Source organism: Leptodactylus fuscus, chromosome 2 (genome assembly GCF_031893055.1).
Source record: "Leptodactylus fuscus isolate aLepFus1 chromosome 2, aLepFus1.hap2, whole genome shotgun sequence".
NCBI lineage: Eukaryota > Metazoa > Chordata > Amphibia > Anura > Leptodactylidae > Leptodactylus > Leptodactylus fuscus.
In genome coordinates this window covers 49,818,984-49,841,582 of record NC_134266.1, presented here as the reverse complement: position 1 = coordinate 49,841,582, position 22,599 = coordinate 49,818,984, and the positions used below count along the sequence as shown (strand labels likewise).

General features: G+C 41.4%; 1 protein-coding gene across 2 annotated transcripts in view; it reads left to right on the top strand.

The window, feature by feature from the left end:
• SLC6A4 (solute carrier family 6 member 4) overlaps positions 1-22,599 on the top strand; it is a 68,461-nt gene that overhangs the window by 22,298 nt on the left and 23,564 nt on the right. For both annotated transcript variants that reach the window (XM_075263762.1, XM_075263764.1), the window contains exons 2-6: positions 40-593; positions 15,118-15,252; positions 16,359-16,578; positions 17,713-17,851; positions 18,848-18,982. In XM_075263762.1, the coding sequence (XP_075119863.1) occupies positions 149-593; positions 15,118-15,252; positions 16,359-16,578; positions 17,713-17,851; positions 18,848-18,982 (1,074 nt within the window). In that variant the 5' untranslated portion in view covers positions 40-148. The remainder of the gene's footprint in view (positions 1-39; positions 594-15,117; positions 15,253-16,358; positions 16,579-17,712; positions 17,852-18,847; positions 18,983-22,599) is intronic.

Below are 22,599 nucleotides of genomic sequence, written 5' to 3'. Positions count from 1 at the left end.
TTGAGTTTTGTGTTTACTCCATGTTTTCTATGGTTGCAGGGTCAGAACTGGAAGAACCTATACTCATCTGCAACTGTCATCACTACAGACTACACTATTCATACAAAGTGCCAATGGGATTCAGCTAAATTTCTACATAACCCAAAGGATGGAAAGAAAACCTGCTTGTACTGAGAGCCCATCCTTGGGTTCTGAAAAAGAGCCCCTGACATGCAGATCCCGGTCAGAATGCAAAAAAGATGGCCAACTTCTTCGGAACTGCAAACCCTCACTGCGTCTTTCCGAAGAGCTCAATAAGGTGCACCCCAGTCCTGGCGAGAGGGCTGAGTCTGATCATATGTCTAATAAATACTTAGCAGTCCAGAGTCCTGATGCCCCATGCAATGGAACCAGGAATGGAATAGATGATGGTTCAGCCCCTACACTCACTGTGATTCCCTCCTGCAGAGCAGAAATGCAGCATCTGCAGACAGATCTGGGCGAGAGAGAGACTTGGAGCAAAAAAATAGACTTTCTCCTATCGGTTATTGGTTATGCAGTGGACCTGGGCAATGTATGGAGATTTCCTTATATCTGTTACCAGAATGGAGGAGGTCAGTATCCAGATTATTTATCTCTATGAAGTAGATTTTAAACCTGCAAGAGCTGTCACACCTTGAAAATAGGACAGAAAATACAGCTGGTTCTTTAATTTCATTCCCTTCCTCTGCCTTGTCTTTCTTCTTAGTTCAGTTCTTTGCTTGGGTTTATTGTCTCTGGGCCCTAGAGCTAATACATGTGTAGGGTCAGCAATAGACTAGAGTTTCTGTTATAGGGATTTTCCCATGAACATAGCCATATTTAGATTTGTAAACGATTAAAAGTTAAACAATTTTGAAAATATAAACATAAATTATTAATAATATTGCAAAATTTTGAAGACTTTCTCTAAACATCTTAGAGGTGACAGTGTTTTATCTTGATTTGTTGCCAAGGGATGCAACCATGAATTCAGGGACTTTCTATGGTTGAAACCCAGCTATGTTGTCCTTGTTGTGGCTGGGGTATCAGTGCATGTAAAAGAAGACAATCTGCCACAACAAGGAAATCATGGCTGGCTTTCTGACAAGTCCCATACCATAGAAAGTCCCATGGTTGTATCCATTGGAAACCAATCAAGAGAACTGACTGTTTCCATTAAGTTGGTTATAGAAAATCTTTTAAAGTCTGCTAAATTTTTCATTCTTAAAGGGATCCTATCATTTAAACTCAGTTTTTCTGCCTATCACGTAGGAATAGCCTTAAGAAAGGCTAATCTTCTCCTACCTTTAGATGTCTTCTCTGGGCCGCTGTTTGGTTAAAATCCAGTTTTTTGCTGATATGAAAATGAGTTCTCTTGCAGCACTGTGGGCGGGCCCCAGCGCTCAAACAGCACTGTGGGTGTCCCCAATGCTGCGAGAGAACTCTCCAGTGCTGCCTCCATCTTCTTCAGGAACAGGGTCTTCACATGTCTTCTTCCGGGGTTGGCTTCAAACTTCTAGGCCTCGGGCCTAGGGCAAAGCCGACTGCGCATGCCCGCCGGCCACAAGAAAATGGCTGCTTACAAAACTGTGGCACTGGAGAGTTCTCTCGCAGCATTAGGGGCGCCCCCAGTGCTGTTTGAGCGCTGGGACCCGCCCCCAGTGCTGCGAGAGAACTCATTTGCATACCAGCAAAAAAATGGGATTTTAACCAAACAGCGGCCTGGACAAGAATAGCATTTCTTAAGGCTTTTCCTTTGTGATAGGCAGAAAAAATTGAGTTTAAATGATATGATCCCTTTAATATTTGCAAAAATGTCTAACTTTCAATTGTCTACAATTTTAAATATGGTTAGATTTGTGGGAAAACCTCTTTAAGGCTGAATCCCTATGTGGCGGAAATGCAGCGTTTTTTTTGTTGCAGATTTTGCTGAGGTTTTTTGAGCCAAAGCCAGGAGCAGATTGAAAAGAAGAGAGTATAAGAGCTTCCTATAGATTCCTCATTCCTTGAGCACAATTCTTGGCTTTGGCACAAAAATACGCAGTAAAATCTGCTACAGAAAAAGCTGCGTTTCTGCAACTTGGGGCCTCAGCCCATTCAGGCTGGCGAAAGCCTGAACACGAGTGTGAACCTAGCATAAAAGAGGTAAAATCCCTCCTGTCAGCAGAAAAATCTGTATCAGACTAATAACAGTACCTTGGAGAGCTGCTTTTACACAATCCAAAGATGCCTTACTTATTCTGCATTGCAGCTCCATTTTCATAAAAATCTGTGTTTGATTCTTATGCAAATTAGATGAAAAATGTTTTAGGGGTATTTCCTCTCCTTCTGGGGCTTCACTCTCTGCTCTAGATAATCGTCCCTAATTGCCGCCCAGCTCCTCCCCCCATTACTTGAGTGACATCTTCCACTTTGTCACAATTTGTCTGTAGTTAGGGGTGGTTATTTGAAGTAGAGAACGAAGCCCTGACAGGAGAGTCCATACCCCTAAAGCATTTTTCAGTTATTTTGTATAACAATAAAATGGTGATTTTCATGAAAATGGAGCTGCAATGCAGAGTAAGAAAGACATCGTAGGAAAGCATAGAAGCCGCCCTACAAGGTATTGTTATTAGCCTGATAATCTTTTCCCTGCGGGACAGCAGCTTTAAAGATCTTTTTAGGAGCGGTGAGGGTCAGTGGGCTGTGGTGTTAGGGTCAGATTTGGGAGTATTAGGCTCAGTCTGTGTTTATCCTCTGTGTTGACACATGCTTTATACTGGTCTTTCTACTGTTTGTTTGTTACATAATTTGGCACTACTGTAATTCCTAGGGGTATCTGAATAACGGCAGTCACTGTTAATACTTTCGTAAGGTGAATATGTATAGGTGAAAAACTCTGCTATATGTGTTCTGTCAATCGCTTCACTGGACAATACAGAGACAATACAGATGTGAATCAATCGGGGTAAGATAGAAAACTTACTATTATCTGCAGCAGCCTCTCTGTGTTTTTCATTTTCTCTCACCCAACCCCACCTTTCTTTATAGACTTCTGTGGGTACGTGTAGTTTAATTCCACTGTGAGCTGACAGTCCATCTTGGGAGATCAAGATGGAATTTAGCAGGGATTTTAGAATAAATGTCAATTTAACATGGCAAAGATTGCAAAAAAAGAGCCTGATAAGCTGAAGGAGAGATATTTTTATATTATATATGTTATACTGTGTATAGTGTCTAGATATGGATCTATTATACTGTGTATAACATCTTATATTCACTAGGTGAAATGGTTGAAAGTGACGGTTCATATTATTTGCATAGTGTATTAATTATAAAATAAGGATTATACAGGGGCTGTGGTTCCTGAACCATGGAATATAAGGCTGGCTATGACAACAGTAGACAAACACTTGACCCCAGTTGAAGCTTATCAAGTACAGTGGAAAGCAACATATAGGGTTTCAACCATTCATTCATGTTAAGAGTAGAGAGTAGAATATGGAATACCTGGATATATTTTTGTGCAATTAGAAGAAGCCATTGCACCAAGTTATTATTAGTCAACGTTCTTATATGGTTTTTGGATTATTAGGTGCTTTCTTGGTCTAGTGATAGCTACCTCTACATCTGCTATAGATAAGCCACTAAAGGTCAATGTTTGCCCAGCAAACATACAGTATTATGCAAAGAGCAATATCCTAAATTTACCTTCCAAAACCTTTCCTTAGTTGCAAAATTATTTATTTCTAAAAAGTCTTTCAATAAGGGAGATACCACTGCCCCTGCCCTGTCACAGATTGGCAATATTAACCTAAAGAGTATGGAGAGAAGCCCACAGAGGGTGGTGGATCCTATATTGACCATATCAAGTAGAAAGTCAAAAAGTTACTATAAGTGGTCCATATAGGCACACATGTATCCAACACTTAGGACCCCAACCATTCAGCTGTTGTACAGAGAACAGAATCGGAAGCAGATAGCGCCATTCTTCATGTAGTGGTTGTGCTGAGTTACTGCAGCTCAGCTATACAAGTGTACAGGATCTTAGCTAGACTAGGTGACTATAGTATCACACAGAACATAGGGATTGTGGGAAAGTGCAGCATATCCAGGAAGCATATGCATTCCAATGGGACATATATACAGTATACACTCTAAAATAAAGTTTTATTTGTGCGACAACCTCTTTATCTGGCTTAGCATAAAATATTTCACCAACATAATAAACCAGTGTGATTTAATTGGAACACAGGACGCTTCAATAGGAACAAAAGCGCTGCGGCCATCCATTGTATCCCGTCACATTTTTGCCATTTTCAAAGCCTCTAGGTCAGACATTCAACATGACATTCCTGACAAATTCTTACTAGAAGGAGGTTGGAGATGGAGGATCATAAAGTTTTTTCCCTCTATGTTTATTTACTTAAAACATTTAATACAATATTATCTCTGAGATAATAATCTTTATTAGAAACTTTGCAATCCTAATCCCTGATATTCCTTCACTGCTTATCACGGCTGATCAGACATGTATGAGATTCACTATAATGAAAATAAACATTTGCATCAGAAAACACCAAAAGCTCCAAGGTAACAATAAAAAGTTGTATAAAATTTGCTGTATATTCATCAGTCGTGTGCATTAGGCCTTAGGACGGTGAGGTTTTTGATGGATAGAAAAACGGATGAATATCTTTGGTCTTTCTTTTTTGACCCAACCCACCGATCCGTTGACCCGTCAATGCCATTAAAAACAGATCCATTGAATGGTTACCAAACTAGACAAAGAGGAGCATGTCGTTTTTTTTTTTTTTTCTTTTATACCTGACATGTGAATAGACATGAAATCAAAGTGTTCTCAAAATGGTCGTATGATGGACATTGCAAAAATTGCTGCCAGACATTTTTCACGTTTCAGTCATGTGAATAAGCCTTTAGAGTATCTTCACATGGTATAGAATCTAGTGCTGATTTTGACGTGGAGGGAAAGCCGTGGCAGAAAGTCAGTGGCTTATAAAATGAAGAGGAATATGAGGGCGGGGGATGTCCAGTTCAAACTATTCTTCATTGTTGGCTGTGTGAACAGCACCTTGGGGTGCTGAATGGCTGAATATGGAGCTGATTTTGAAGAGGATCCCGCAGGATGCGCAGTGCACCCTTTCTCTGCAAAGTCCCTCCTTGAGTATTTCCTGACTGACAGCTACGTTTGGCATTAAAAGGTTAATTCTCTGATTTCTGAAAGGTTATGTATCGTAAATCTTCCCACTCCAGCCCAGGAATGTCTAACAGGAAGTTCCTGGGCCCCAGTGCAAAGTCTGTACCAGTCCCCTAAATATAATGTGTTGTTTAATGTATATGTCTCCTCATATTGGGAAAAGACACCTTATAAGCTCCCTAAGGCTCCTGGGCTCGGAAGTGGCCAGCAAAACTAATTTCCAGACTTTGTCTGGCCTATTGATTCCATATGCCATCTGTCTCCATGAGGATAACCAGTACCCCCTTAGGTCTTTATTATAGAACTATTATAGAAGTGGTCCAGTAAAAGCCTTATTTGCTATCCCTGCCTCTATGACTGTCCCTCTCCAGACTTCTTTTATGTATTTCACGCTCATACATTTCAGCTTCTCCTCTGACAACATCTCTTTGCTCTGCTGTGAGTCCCATCAGTATAACATGAGATGGGCAGCTAGAGACTGTACAATACCTACCTGCCGGGGACAATGTAATAATTCTTTTGTCTGTATTCTCCTATATAATCTCACAGCCTATAAGTACATAGTTAGGAAGGCTGAGATGTGATCTCCTTCATCATAGCTCTGTGACAGCAGTTGACAGTTTATCACTAGTTAGTGACACAAGTTTCTTTCTCCCCCTGTAGAGAGCCTGTGTGGTACAGTCCCTCATACAGGAAGTCAGGGATCGGTACATTAAAGGGGTTTCCTCATCTTAGGAATCTTAGGAGGTCATGTGATATACAGTCCATGGTCATGTGATGACACACAGGTGCACAGCTCATTACCAGGCAGATGTCTAATTACTGTGCTGTGATTGTAACGAGCTGTGCACCTGTGTACTCATCACATGACCGGGAATTGGTACAGAAAGTATATTAGAATATTGTACAACTTTTCATTTACAAACAATAACATTTGTCTCATAATATTTCTCTAAAACTGTACAACCCCTTTAAAATATAATTTTAACATTATAAGAAAGGTTAGGTTCACATCTGCGTTGGGGTGTCTGCAGGACTGCACGGAGGCCAATGTCAGTATAAAACCAATGGAAACCCGGCAAATCCCATTATAGTCTATGGGTTCTGTGGGTGTCTGCGGGAAACCGCATTTTGAGCGGACAAGCTCTCCGTATTTCGGGTTCCCAAACAATGGAAAACCAAGCGCTAGTGTGAAACTAGCATCAAACATCATGGCAGTCTATCTGAGACCACAATTGTAGAAATGTTGTGAAATTGGTCATTGGTTTACAGTTTTGGAATTTATTAAAGTATTTATGGTCTTTTGGTGCTGAAAATTCTTCTTTATTGGCATGATCATCACATTACTCCAGTCTCAAATAATGACTATTGCTAAATTCTTGTGTCCTTAGTACAAAATGTTCCGTGTTCTTCATATATGACAACTTGTCCTGTACTGTAACCAAGGTAATGAAGATATAATATACTAATGTTGTATGAACTGTCAAAGACTTGCTTTATAATGAAACGTCTGGTTCGGAACAGTCAGGGATACTTTATAAGTGCTATGTACCAGAGTACTGAAGTCATGTGTTCATCTCAATGTGCATTATTTTTTCATTGTGATGGGGTGGGGTCTGGTCGGTTCTTCTGATAGTTAAAATATCCACTGGTTCCCAGATACTGAAAGCAGCGCAATGCCAACTCAGTTTCCCTATTGTTTGTAGTGGAGCCATGTTCTTAGGATGTGGATACAGCTGAGGGGTAAAGCTGTAGCATAATATAACTGATGTGTTTTACTAATACATTGCTTTATCCATATTCCGCTATTGTCATATGCTGTCGATTTATATCTCCTCAGTGTTTACAGTTCATTGCCTAGGTTTCAGACCACCTCTGCTATATAGCTGCAGTGGCCGGACTGGTCACATTTCTCCTTGTTTCTCTACACTATGAGTGAAGGCTTATGGAGAGGTCTATCAGCTCTGCCACTCGGATATGGAGTAGAACAGTGCTAGCCCATTGCCTTTGCTATTTTTGTGTGTAAATCCATAGATAACACTGTGTAGTTTAGTTTTGGGAGCGCTGCACTTGACTGTCCATCACACAGTCAAACCTGCCTACCAACTTATCATTGGAGGGGAATGGGGGAGAGGAGTCAGGAGAGCAGGGGAAACCCTGAGTTTGAGTCACTATCTAGGAAACTTACTATGTCTTTCAGCTGGCGATGTGTGATGACAATTATTTTTTGGAGGGTATTGGGTGGGACACTTATATTCTACAGTAGTAGAGTCTGTGGCATAGTTTAGGGCACACTATATGGCATTATTACATACAGAGGTACGGTCATGTCACCCTTAGAAATGCTGCAAGGTGAAACTTGCTGGGGAGGCTCTGCATGAAAATTTTTTATTTTTTTTAATTTGGTTTTTGTTGAATATTTGCAATAAAAAAAAAAACATCAAGGAAAAAGTACAACAGGGAAATGTAAGGGGAAGGAGGGAGGGAGTACAGGACACAGTCCGACTGTAATGCCGAGGTCAGGCGAGGACAAGAAGGTCGTATCCTGGCCAAAATGTCCCGAGACAAGTTCACAAAGTCCAACGGAGTCCACGAAAGTTGTGGCCAACAGCGAAGGAGCCAAATACACAATAAGGCATCTGCCTAAACAAGAACAAAGTACAGTCAGCACCGGTAAGACGGGAAGTGGGTGGGGGGGGGGGGGAACAACAACAATATAAATGGGAGGACAAACAACATTTCAACGAAGTAAGCAAGTACTACAAAGTATAACAATGCATAGCTCTATATGGTTATTCAACACAACCTAAATGGATAGTAGTATAGATACTCGTATGGGCCCGTGCAAACCACCCCAGACCAGCGCGATCAGAAGCCAGTAACTCCATGGGGGGCAGAGAGAGAGGGTGTGAGTAAGGCAGTGGGACTACTCCCCGTAGTTGAAATAGAGAGCCAAAGGGTCCATTTGGAGCGAAATTTGGCGAAAGAATGGTTTTTGGAAGCCAGCATCCTCTCCAAGGTGCAGGCTAAGTTAACATGGTGCGTCAACTCATTCACCATCAAGCAAGGCGTAGACATCCACTGACGGGCAATCGTGGATCTGGCTGCTACTATGATCTGACCTAGAACAGTATGGGAGCCAATCGGAAGTGCGCCAGCACCCAAGAAGCAGAGGGCTAAGCCAGGCAACAGTGGAATATTGAGGCCATGAGGACATGAGCTAAAATACAGCCATCCAAAAAGATTGAACCTCAGGGATCCTACCTGACCACAACCACTCCAGCAGATCTTTGAGTAAGTGGGATCTACATGTGCCAGCTGGCTAGGGGTCCTATACCAGCGTAGAGAGATTTTCTGCGCTATCTCCCAATGAGCTGCCCCCCTTGATATGCGTCTAACAAAACCATTGGCTTCGTACCATTCTTCGAGGGAAATTGGCCTCGCAAGATCGGTCTCCCATTGCAACAGGCATGCGGGTTTGGACTGTCCAGATGGGACAGAAAGGAAGCTATAAAACGTGGATGCACCGCCTCTAGTAGGGGTAAGCTGTCTCCAGAGGCGCAGGGCTACCTTAGGAAATACTAGCCTCGAGACATCGTAGGTTTGGAAGAGATGTTGTATTTGCAAATATTTTTTTAAAAAATCGTTACTAGGAAGGTCAAATTCTTCCCTCAACATGGAGAAAGATTTGAGATGGCCTTCTATAAACAGTTAAGTGATTTTGTAAAGACCTTTAGCTACCCAACCCCGCACGTCCAGTTGTGGGATATACACTGCCAAGTACAGCAGCGTAAGTTTCACCAGGGGAGCCAGATCTTCCAAGGAGGAGTGTAACAATAAATATCGCCATGCCCAGAGAGAAGTTTGTACACCTAAAAGGGAGGACGGCCTCTTCAGAGGGCCAAACTCCTTGGGGCGCAATAAGCTAACAAGCGGAACACCAAGCATATCCTCCTCAATCTCCGTCCATCGCCAATTAAGGGAGTTGTCCCACCAGGTTCTAAGCTGCTCTAATACTGTGACCACATAATACCTCTCAACATCCGGGACTCCGGCCCCACCCTTAGTCCAAGGTCTGGTCATGACTTGGAAGCGGACTCTAGATCTCTTACCTTCCCAAATAAAGTGTCACAAAATACGTTGGAGGTTAGCTAAATAGGAATCTGGGATGGGAATGATCACCGTACGGAATGTATATAGGATAATGGGCAGAACCATCATCTTGACAATAGCGATTCTACTCGCCCAGGAGAGCATAGGCTTCGAGAATGAAGATAAAAGGGAAGAGACTTTAGACAATAGAGGGGTGTAGATTACGGAGAACAAGTTGGAACTAGGGGACGTTAAGGAAATGCCCAGGTAGGTAATCCTATCGTTCTGCCATATGTAAGGGAAGAACTCACTCAAGTTAGCACGCAGAGCATCAAGGACATTGATAGGAAGAATTTGGGATTTGGAGGGGTTAACTTTATAAAGTAAGAAATTTTCCCAAATCGTTCAAGGGCATTGGTAGTGGCTTTCAGAGAGGTATCAGGACTGGACAAGGAGAGGATGACGTCATCTGCGTATAAGCTGATTTTGTGCTGGTGATGGCCAACCGTGATGCCTTTAATGTCATTATCTGCTCTAATAGACTCCGCAAGGGGCTCCATAACCAATGTGAAGATAATAGGGGAGAGAGGGCAGCCCTGGCGGGTCCCATTAGAAATCGAGAAGGGTTCCGACAGGAAGCCCGAGGACAGTACATGCGCGGACGGGCACAAGTATAAAGCTAAAATAGCAGTCTTGAAAACAGGGCCCATGCCGAATTTATCTAGTAATCGGTCCAGATAGCTGCAATGGACTCTATCGAATGCCTTTTCGGTGTCTAAGGCAAGTAGCAAGGAAGGCGTTCCATCTCACTCTGCTTTTTGCGTAAGGTTGATAAACCGGCGTGTACCGTCCGGGGCCTCCTGCCAAGAACAAAACCTACCTGGTCAGGATCTGCATGAAAATTTAGGGGTTATCCAGGATTACAAAACATGGCACATTTTTTGGTTACATGACATGACCATGCTGCAGTGGATTTGAATAGTACATAGCTGATAGACATGATGTCACTGCCTGAGAAGAGGCAGGATAATCCAGGATAGCCCCTTTATCACCTACTGCCCGATCACTGGCGTTCCCAAAACGGAGACGCTTTATGACCAGCTTTTTGTTAGTAGACCATGTTTTATAAGGATTGTCCAAAGTGGAGAACCCCTTTAAATGCTAAAACATGTAAAGTACTGTAATCTATGCACCCCGGGGAGACACCTACAGGTCAGATGTGGTACTGCAGACTGTAATCTTTTGATAAAAAGCAATGACTGTGTCTTAGCCCGACTCTAATAACTATATTTAGTAACAGGAAAATGCAGCCACAGCTAACCCTTCTATTTATCTTGTAATAATGTGTAAAATAGAGAGACTCGCGTCTTGCTGTTTACAAGAATCAAGTGCCAGATGCCATTTAGTCCGGAGTGGTAACTAGGTAAATATAGACGGTTGCGTTGTGTGTGACTGGAGATGGGATTGCCTGCTCATTGTATTTGGGCATCTATTTTTATCACAGGGTTGTATAAATAATAAGAGGAGGATTAGGATGGTGTAATAGTGACTGAGCGGAGGAAATGCCGGACTGTATTTCATAGGAAAACAGATCTAAGTTGTGGATAACCTTATACCATGTAATGGGCAGCTCATACAGCTGTCATGTTACTTTAGATTTGGAGGACTTGGCATTTTCTTATTGGTTTGTTGATGATATTCGCATTGTTTTGTAACATTTCACTTTCAACGTGTTTGAATGCAGAAAAAAAAGTTCTATCATTCTATTTGATCATTAGAAATTTTGTGCAATTTTTTTCTATACAGTCCTATGAAAAAGTTTGGGCACCCCTATTAATCTTAATCATTTTTAGTTCTAAATATTTTGGTGTTTATAACAGCCATTTCAGTTTGATATATCTAATAACTGATGGACACAGTAATATTTCAGGATTGAAATGAGGTTTATTGTACTAACAGAAAATGTGCAATATGCATTAAACCAAAATTTGACCGGTGCAAAAGTATGGGCACCTCAACAGAAAAGTGACATTAATATTTAGTAGATCCTCCTTTTGCAAAGATAACAGCCTCTAGTCGCTTCCTGTAGCTTTTAATCAGTTCCTGGATCCTGGATAAAGGTATTTTGGACAAACAATTCAAGTTCAGTTAAGTTAGATGGTCGCCGAGCATGGACAGCCCACTTCAAATCATCCCACAGATGTTCAATGATATTCAGGTCTGGGGACTGGGATGGCCATTCCAGAACATTGTAATTGTTCCTCTGCATGAATGCCTGAGGATTTGGAGCGGTGTTTTGGATCATTGTCTTGCTGAAATATCCATCCCCGGCGTAACTTCAACTTCGTCACTGATTCTTGAACATTATTCTCAAGAATCTGCTGATACTGAGTGGAATCCATGCGACTCTCAACTTTAACAAGATTCCCGATGCCGGCATTGGCCACACAGCCCCAAAGCATGATGGAACCTCCACCAAATTTTACAGTGGGTAGCATGTGTTTTTCTTGGAATGCTGTTTCTTTTTGGACGCCATGCATAACGCCTTTTTTTTATAACCAAACAACTCAATTTTTGTTTCCAAAATGAAGCTGCCTTGTCCAAATGTGCTTTTTCATACCTCAGGCAACTCTATTTGTGGCGTACGTGCAGAAACGGCTTCTTTCTCATCACTCTCCCATACAGCTTCTATTTGTGCAAAGTGCGCTGTATAGTTGACCGATGCACAGTGACACCATCTGCAGCAAGATGATGCTGCAGCTCTTTGGAGGTGGTCTGTGGATTGTCCTTGACTGTTCTCACCATTCTTCTTCTCTGCCTTTCTGATATTTTTCTTGGCCTGCCACTTCTGGGCTTAACAAGAACTGTCCCTGTGGTCTTCCATTTCCTTACTATGTTCCTCACAGTGGAAATTGACAGGTTAAATCTCTGAGACAACTTTTTGTATCCTTCCCCTGAACAACTATGTTGAACAATCTTTGTTTTCAGATCATTTGAGAGTTGTTTTGAGTAGCCCATGATGCCACTCTTCAGAGGAGATTCAAATAGGAGATCAACTTGCAATTGGCCACCTTAAATACCTTTTCTTATGATTGGATACATCTGGCTATGAAGTTCAAAGCTCACTGAGGTTACAAAACCAATTTTGTGCTTCAGTAAGTCAGTAAAAAGTAGTTAGGGGAATTCAAATCAATAAAATGATAAGGGTGCCCATACTTTTGCACCGGTCAAATTTTGGTTTAATGCATATTGCACATTTTCTGTTAGTACAATAAACCTCATTTCAATCCTGAAATATTACTGTGTCCATCAGTTATTAGATATATCAAACTGAAATGGCTGTTGCAAACACCAAAATATTTAGAACAAAAAATGATTAAGATTAATAGGGGTGCCCAAACTTTTTCATAGGACTGTATATACTGCTCTATACCCCATATAATATACATGTGTATGAATGCCATGGCAAGGACACACTCCCTAGACCTTCTTCAGGGATTCCTGCATAAAGAGGAACTGTAACCAAGTATTTTCTGTAGCTTTAAACCTTTGCATTGTAAGGGTGCATTCAGACTACGTAACGCCGGGCGTGTATGAGAGCCGTACACGCCGGCATTACGGCAGACTGCCGAACACTTCCCATTCACTTCAATGGGAGCGCTCGTAAACGCCGCTGTTACGAGCGCTCCCATTGAAGTGAATGGGAAGTGTTCGGCAGTCTGCCGTAATGCCGGCGTGTACAGCTCTCATACACGCCTGGCGTTACGTAGTCTGAATGCACCCTAAATCCGTGGCCCCACGTGGCGTAAACACCGCAGTTTGCTCCAGGGTTTTACAGTCACTGCAAACTGGATGGGACTTGTTAGAATTTACATTGCAGAAAAATATGCGCAGCAAAAATGCGTATTAATTATGATGAAATATGAATATTAAATATGATGTTAATTATACCTACGGAAACGCTGGCAGTTTCCCTATAGGTATAATGGAAGCAGAAAGTCTTCAGAAGAAAGTTCTACAAACTTTCGGTGAAAAGCACTGTGGGAAAAACTGCGTTTTGTTACCACCATGGTTTTTCCCAAAGAACTGTTTTGCGGCAGCCAACTACGTGGGGCCTTAGTCCCATGTAGAGGGCCGCATTGTGGCATTTTACAGTAATAGCAAAGTGGATGGGATTCATGCGAATCGAACCAGCGCGGTTTTGGAAATCGCAGCATGTTAATTAATAGATTAATAGATATATATCTATGGAAACGCTGGCAGCTTTCCCGTAGATATAATGGTAACAGAAAGTCCGCGGAGGAAAACTTTGTGAGCTTTCTGTTCAAAGCGCTGCAGGAAGAACTGCGATGGTTTCCCACAGCGCTTTAGCGCAGAGTTTCCGGCCGTGGGGCCTTAGCCATAGGGTCAATGCACACTGAGTTTTTTGGCAAGGATTTTGATGCTGAATCCGCCTCAAAATCAGCCTCCAAAAAAAGCCTCACCATAGAGTTCTCTGTATTACGCTAGTTTTTTTTTTCGCTAGTGGAAAAATAGCGACCTTTCTTCAGGCGGATTCTGCCTGAAAAAAACAACAGGAGTCAATGGGAGGCGGAAAACCCTTGGGTTCAAAACTGCTGCAGTTTTAGTTGCAGTGTATACATGAGATTTGTAGAGATCTCATACTATTGATGGTATTTCCTTAGTGCCCCCACACAGTATACTGTAAAATGACCCTTTGTGACCTCCACACCATATAATTTCCCCCCAGAACATATTGCCTCCCCCACATAGTATAATGCCCCCTTAATACCTCCACACAGTATAATGTCTCCATATGCACCATATAGTATTATGGCCCCTTAAGGCCCCTTCACACGGCGTATACGCTCACTGCTTTGGAGCGTGTAAACGTTCCGTAGCAGCGGCGTCTAAAAGCAGATCGCATTGATTTCTATGGGAGCCGGCATACGCGCGCTCGCCATAGAAATGAATGGGCTGCTTTTTCCATTCATTTCTATGGGGAGCGCGCGTCTGCCGGCTCCCATAGAAAACAATGGGAAGTGCTTTAGACGCCGCTGCTACGGAACGTTTACACGCTCCAAAGCAGTGGGCGTATACGCCGTGTGAAGGGGCCCTTATTTATGCCTCATCCTACAAAATGCCCGTACATGTTATAATGTGAGCCTTATGGGCCAGCAATATACTTATGGGCTATATCATGTATCTATAAATCCTTAAGCACAGAGGGGAATTTCTATGATAAATATATCCTACTTAGCTCCTCGTCTGCGCAACAGTTATAAAAATATTTGGGCTTCTTGCTTCTGTTTTTTCTTATTCCTGTCTTACAGAGTTTCCTGGAAAGTATTAGATAAAAAAAAATGCTGTCATGGAAATATCCGTACACAGGGGCAGATTTACTAATTCTAATAGTTAGCACAAGGTTAGATTAGACAGTCTGCTCCAGATTTATCACAGTGATTAATGCTGGACGATAAATCTGCTGTATTTTTAGACTGTCTAATCTAATTTTCCACCACCTATTTGTTGGCGTAGTTTATGCCAAGGAAAGCACCAACATTTTAGTGCACAATATGGCGTGTTAGGAAATGCCCCTTTCAAGTACGCAGTGCTCCATTTTAGTAATCCATAAGCTAATGCATTGAAAGCATAGGGAAAAAAGCCTCCCATTGATTTCAATGGGGAGCGCACATATGCCGGCACCCATTCAAGTCAATGGGTGGATGTTGTCTTCATAAGAAATCCTTATAAATACTTATTTTTGTTGAACTTGAGAAGCTTGGCATCATCTGAAATTTTAAACACTATAACCTTTGTGATTTTAGGAGCATTTCTCATTCCATACGTGATCATGGCTGTGTTTGGTGGAATTCCTCTCTTCTATATGGAGTTGGCCATGGGTCAGTATCACAGAAATGGCTGCATTTCTGTATGGAGGAAAATATGTCCCTTATTTAAAGGTAAGGTGGCAACTTAAGAAATGTTAAGAATCTATTACTTTTGCCTTAGAAAGAGATCTTATTCCCATCATATAATACAAATAAAAATTTCTATTCTGTCTTTGCTATTCTAATGTACTACAGTAACATGTAACAAGCAAACAGATTTGACCTCAGGTCAAGTTTCAAGGGAGTATATACTATAGAGACATACCATGTAGCTGCTATGGAGTCCTTAGGCTAGATTCGCATCCACAGTATAAAAACGGTGGAAACCTGATGGACACCCAGCTGACTCCATTATAGTCTATGGGGTATGTGGGTAACCTCTGTTTTAGTGGACGGCTTCTCCGTTATTTGGTTCCCCCGGTGAACCCGAACAATGGAGAGCCCAGTGCAGGTGTGAACCTAGCCTTAGGCTATGGCTACCCTGGTCAGTATTAATACAGTAGCTTCATATCAACATATCTGTTAGTTTCTATACAATATTATTACAGAATTTTCTTATCGTTTCCCAGTGCATATATAGTATTACTAGAGCAGTGCCTCATCAACATATATGACAGTATATATACAGTATTACTGCAGCATCATCATATATTTCAGTTTATATATAGTATTTCTACAGCATCAATTCTTTATCATGTCTGTCAGTGTCTATATAATATTATTATGCATTATCTCATCATCTGCTTGTGTATAGACAGCATTACTAGAGCAGCATCCAATCAACATGTATGTCAGTGTATATATAGTACTGCTACAGCATCATTTCATCATCATGTATGTCAGTGTATATATAGTACTGTTACAACATCATTTCATCATCATGTATGTCAGTGTATATATAGTACTGCTACAACATAATTTCATCATCATGTATGTCAGTGTATATATAGTATTGCTACAGCATCATCTCATCATCATGTATGTCAAAGGGACTTCCATGTTGCTGTGCCCTATGTAATTCACTTTAATGATGCCCCTCCTAGATAACCCTACTGGGCGAGATTCCTTTATCCACTGGTCTGATACAACCCTCATTCTGTCACTGATATACATGTATATAAATGGTATAGTGAAGTTTGGTCTTATGAACTATTCTGCTGTCTCTGTTCACTCTCCAGGAATTGGCTATGCTATCTGTATCATAGCATTTTATATAGCTTCTTATTATAACACCATCATGGCCTGGGCTCTCTACTACCTCATATTCTCATTTCGGTCTGAGTTGCCTTGGACCAGCTGCCACAACGAGTGGAATACGGAAAACTGCACCAACTATTTTCACAATAGTAGCGTGACGTGGGCCAACAACTCTATATCACCGGCAGAGGAGTTTTACACGTAAGTGCATGTAAGTGTGGTGAAGTCTAAGGGATTATGAGGGGAGTTGGAATGGTCCAAAAGTACAAAATGTCTTGCAGTGAAAAGTATCTGGAAATAAGTGACAAGTCAGTCTGACTAATGCACCAACCTTATGCTTTCCAGCTCTGATGTAAGTAGACTGTAAGAAGAAATAGAGCAAACATAACATTTCTTTAATAGGACTTAATATTAGGCCATCCAATAATATCACAGACAGCGACATAACAGATGTTTACCATGAAAAATATGAGATGACATTTTCTATAAGTGATCAGATGTTAAAAACCCCCCAAAAACGTAAATATTCATAACACGATGTATAATAATATGTATATATGTCATGCCAAATTCCAGAATATTATATATAAACGTGTCCATGTATTGTATAAAAATAGTTTTAACCCATTGCTCCAAAGAGATATGCGGCAACTCCCTCGTTGCTCCAAAGAGCTAATTTGCATATTGAGAAAAACAGCGTTATCTCATAGGAAAACACTATATATTTTTTTTAAATGTAGATTGTGAACCGCATACAGGGATCACAATTTACATTCTTGCCTATCAGTATGTCTTTGGAGTATGGGAGGAAATCCACACAAACATGGGGAAAACATACAAACCCCTTGCAGATGTTGTCCTTGGCAGGATTCGAACCCAGTACTCCAGCGCTGCAGTGCTAGCCACTGAGCCACCGTGTTACCCCGGGAAAATACTATTTAACTTGAGGAAGCCAAGTGATGTCATCAACCAGAGGTTTTGTCGTGTTCAGACAATCTTTGGTCTTGAAAGGACCCAATGGATGTCTTATGGTAATGCCTGCTGATAGATACTATATCTCTGCTAATGATATGTGAACATAAAATAAAAATGGTCCCATATGGGTACAGGCCGAATATATAAGAAAGTAATCTGAACAAACCCATGTAGTCAGTAAAAGGCTGAGATTGGGGGATTCCATTGTATAGACCCCCAGCGATGGTATATCCTAGTGGACAGTTAGTATAGCAGCACTATGAGCTTCCATCCCATGACACTTACCTGTGATTTTTATGACATTATAGATCTATTCATCACTAATAAGGATAAGACTTACGGTATTATTTCTGCTTCCAGTCGACTAGTGCTGCAGATACACAAATCAAAAGGTCTACAGGAACTTGGAGGAATCAGTTGGCAGCTTTGTCTCTGTCTTCTCCTTATCTTCACTATCGTGTACTTCAGCATATGGAAAGGGGTGAAAACTTCAGGAAAGGTCAGTACAAAAACTGATAATGATATAAGAGATTGGTTTAAGAAGAGGGCTGTGGAGTTGGAGCTGGAATTGGGCAAGGTTTGGGTGAAAAAAAAAAAGTTACCAACACTGGGTTCACATAAACTGATTAAAGGGAGTCTATCATCTCCTCCAAGCCTATTCAGCTGCCACCACCGGAAGACAGAGCACATTACAGTGATAAACATCATATCTTTGTTATGTATACCACAATATCATCTTATGCAGATGAGGCAGTTGGTGCACTGGGGGTGGGCCTTCAGTTTGGTGGAGTGCTGCTTAAGAAGGATGGGTGGTGTTATAGCAGTCAGAAGATCAATTCTCACTGCATGGGGTGGTGAAAGCAGGAGATGGGAGATTTGGAGAAAACCAACATAGATGTCTTATGCAGATGGTGCACTGGGGGCGGGCTTTTAGTCCAGGGAACTCTCCTCTTGCCCCTCAAACTGGATGAGTGAAGTAAAAACAGTGGGAGGATCAACAGTGGGAGGACTGCACTGGGAAACACAGGCAGGAGGCAGTAGGGGTCTGAGTGCTAAGAGCAGTGCTCCAAGGAGCTGAAGTCTCACCCCCAGTGCACCAATTGCTTAAATTGAATAAGAATTCAAAGTTTTCTTTCTCCAAAGATCCAAAAGTGTCATACATAAAGCTATGATAGTTATCACTGTAGTGTGCTCTGTAACTGACCCTTGTCGGTGTTGGGGTTTGGCGCCTGTATGGGAGCCACTAATTCCCCTAGTGGACAGAACTCTCAGCACGTTAAGTCCCTTGGGGAGAAGAGCACATTACAAATACCTGTCATTGTCATAGGTGACAATTGGATATACTTGGGGGGGGGGGGGGGAGACTCCCTTTAATTATTTTGGATCATATTATATAATTATTGATCTTGTATAATTAATTAGATATAGAATTTTTACTTTTGAAGGACTTCTATAGAAAGCCAATAATAGCTGAGCTTCTCTGTCTTCTTTACAGGTGGTGTGGGTTACTGCAACATTTCCATACATTGTACTTGCCATGCTATTAATACGAGGGGCGACACTCCCTGGTGCTTGGAGGGGAGTTTTATTCTACCTACAACCTGACTGGAACAAGTTGTTGACCACTTCGGTATGATATACATAACATATGTAAAGTCCCACCATTCCGAACTCACTTTGTCCCTACATTGTTAACTTCTTTCAGTGTACCCATGGCAAAAATAAGTGAACTGGTTGAGTTTGCATGCATTCTGAAAAAGTGACACCTACAGTCCTATGAAAAAGTTTGGGCACCCCTATTAATCTTAATCATTTTTAGTTCTAAATATTTTGGTGTTAGCAACAGCCATTTCAGTTGGATATATCTAATAACTGATGGACACAGTAATATTTCAGGATTGAAATGAGGTTTATTGTACTAACAGAAAATGTGCAATATGCATTAAACCAAAATTTGACCGGTGCAAAAGTATGGGCACCTCAACAGAAAAGTGACATTAATATTTAGTAGATCCTCCTTTTGCCTCTAGTCGCTTGCTGTAGCTTTTAATCAGATCCTGGATGAAGGTATTTTGGACCATTCCTCTTTACAAAACAATTCAAGTTCAGTTAAGTTTGATGGTCGCCGAGCATGGACAGCCCGTTCTCAAATTAGCTGAAAACAAAGATTGTTCAACATAGTTGTTCAGAGGAAGGATACAAAAAGTTGTCTCAGAGATTTAACCTGTCAGTTTCCACTGTGAGGAACATAGTAAGGAAATGGAAGACCACAAGGACAGTTCTTGTTAAGCCCAGAAGTGGCAGGCCAAGAAAAATATCAGAAAGGCAGAGAAGAAGAATGGTGAGAACAGTCAAGGACAATCCACAGACCACCTCCAAAGAGCTGCAGCATCATCTTGCTGCAGATGGTGTCACTGTGCATCGGTCAACAATACAGCGCACTTTGCACAAGGAGAAGCTGTATGGGAGAGTGATGAGAAAGAAGCCGTTTCTGCAAGCACGCCACAAACAGAGTCGCCTGAGGTATGTAAAAGAACATTTGGACAAGTCAGCTTCATTTTGGAAGAAGGTCCTGTGACTGATTGAGTTGTTTGGTCGTACAGAAAGGCATTATGCATGGTGTCCAAAAAAAACAGCAGTCCAAGGAAAACACTTGCTACCCACTGTAAAATTTGGTTGAGGTTCCATCATGCTTTGGGGCTGTGTGGCCAATGCCGGCACCGGGAATCTTGTTAAAGTTGAGGGTCGCATGGATTCCACTCAGTATCAGCAGATTCTTGAGAATAATGTTCAAGAATCAGTGACGAAGTTGAAGTTACGCCAGGGATAGATATTTCAGCAAGACAATGATCCAAAACACCGCTCCAAATCGACTCAGGCATTCATGCAGAGGAACAATTACAATGCTCTGGAATGGCCATCCCAGTCCCCAGACCTGAATATCATTGAACATCTGTGGGATGATTTGAGAGCGGGCTGTCCATGCTCGGCGACCATCAAACTTAACTGAACTTGAATTGTTTTGTAAAGAGGAATGATCCAAAATACCTTCATCCAGGATCCAGGAACTGATTAAAAGCTACAGGAAACGACTAGGGCAAAAGGAGGATCTACTAAATATTAATGTCACTTTTCTGTTGAGGTGCCCATACTTTTGCACCGGTCAAATTTTGGTTTAATACATATTGCACATTTTCTGTTAGTACAATAATACAATAAACCTCATTTCAATCCTGAAATATTACTGTGTCCATCAGTTATTAGATATATCCAACTGAAATGGCTGTTGCTAACAACAAAATATTTAGAACTAAAAATTATTAAGATTAATAGGGGTGCCCAAACTTTTTCATAGGACTGTATTGGGACTGTCTTCACTTCTAAGTTCCAAGGAGCTCAATGGTTCCAATAATGGGACATGTTACATCACCTGCCCCTGCTGAAGGGAGGGTCCTAGATTGCCTTGCACCCAAAGCTTGTGACCACCATATATTTATTAATATTATAGTAGTATTATTTAAGTATTGTATGACACTATTATTAGATTGCTTTATGAATGGACCTATTGTGTGGTCATTGTATTATTTAAGCATTATATGGCGATATTTACATCATGTGGCATTGCTACTTAAAGGGGTTGTCTGGGCAAAAATTTTATCATTTATATAGGTCAGGGGAGATGAAACTGTCCCCAATGCTCCAGTGTCTCCCAGTGCAGTCCAGTCCTCCTGGTCCGTTGTTCTCTTCCGGTGGAAGTCCCTGCAACACGTGACCACTGAGACAAATCAGTGATTTTAGCAGAAGGGACCGAGGACATCACAGCCAGTGAGGAATTTCATTTCAGCAGGACCGGACCATACTGGAAGGACACCGGAGCCAAGATATCAAGTTTTGTCAATATGAAAATGAGCTCTTTGGAGCAATGTGTTGCCATCCAAAGAGCAACAGCAAGACTGTTTGATTCAGGAGACCCTAGCCTATCGTTCAGTGGGCCTGGGTTGATATTCTAGGTTGTGCTGATAGACTCTCTTTAAGCACTATTTTAGCATTGTAATTTGGTTAACTATAAGTGTCATAAGGCCAGTATTTCTAAAGACAATATTTGTGGTGTATACTAGACATATGCTGCTGCTGCTGCGAGGTAATTATTTTGGTTTTGGTTAGGACATGTACTCAGCATCAGACAATGATAGGATGTCATCTACACTTTAGATCATTCCTATTATCCTAGTTAGATGGCCAAGTCTTTTGTCTGCCTGGAAAGAATATTTGTTGGGACCTCTTTTCTTTTTGGTTCTCCTAATGAAGAGATTGTATTAGTCTTCGCTATAGTGATACAATACAGCTTGACAGTCATTGTACATTGTTAGATTTGGACATTGTTTTCTTAGCAAACTAAACTTTTTTTTCTATTTAGTGAACCTTAAAATATAAAATGATGCCCATAGGTTTTATTGTATTTGCTGCCCTAAGCCGTGCTACAGTATGACCAATAGCTGACTGACTGTGCACATGTATGCTTTATAGCTATTCTCAGAGCAGATTTAACTTGATATTTCAAGAGGGGATTTGTAAGGTTGGGATTTAGCAATAGTGGGACACTGTGGTGTTGGCGGGTATATTTCTAACTATGCAGCCTTTCCTATCTGATAATGATTTAGGCTAAGGGCACACATAGCGAGTCACAGCCAAAAAACTTTCGTCTGTGGACTTTCTGCTTCAGTTAACCCTATACGGAAACCACCAGCGTTTCCTAAGACATAACTGACATGCTGTGATTTACAAAAACATGAAATCGCATTTCTGCTGCTGATACCTTTCAGCAATGTATGGATGGATAATGATATTTCACAAAAATGGAGTCCTGAACGATGGAGAGCCCAGCCCCTAAAGCAGTGGTTACCCTTTAACACCTGCGGCCCCATAGACTATAATGGGGTCCACTGGGTCTCTACCAGATTTATACTCTGTGCAGGACTTTTCTCTCCATTGATTTTCATGGGGAATCTGTGACAGAGGCTAGGTTCACATCTGCACCTGACTCTCCAATGTTTGGCTCCGCCAGTGGACCCAACCAACGGAGAGTTGGGTCACGAAACAGCAGTTAACTGTGGACATAGACTACTATGATGTTTGCTGGGTGTCCACTGTTTCATACTTAGTGGTGAAGAGAAAAGTTTGTTATCTCTGCCAATTTCTGTAGCTTTGACCAAGATTAAAATGGCCAAACATATTAGATGACAATCC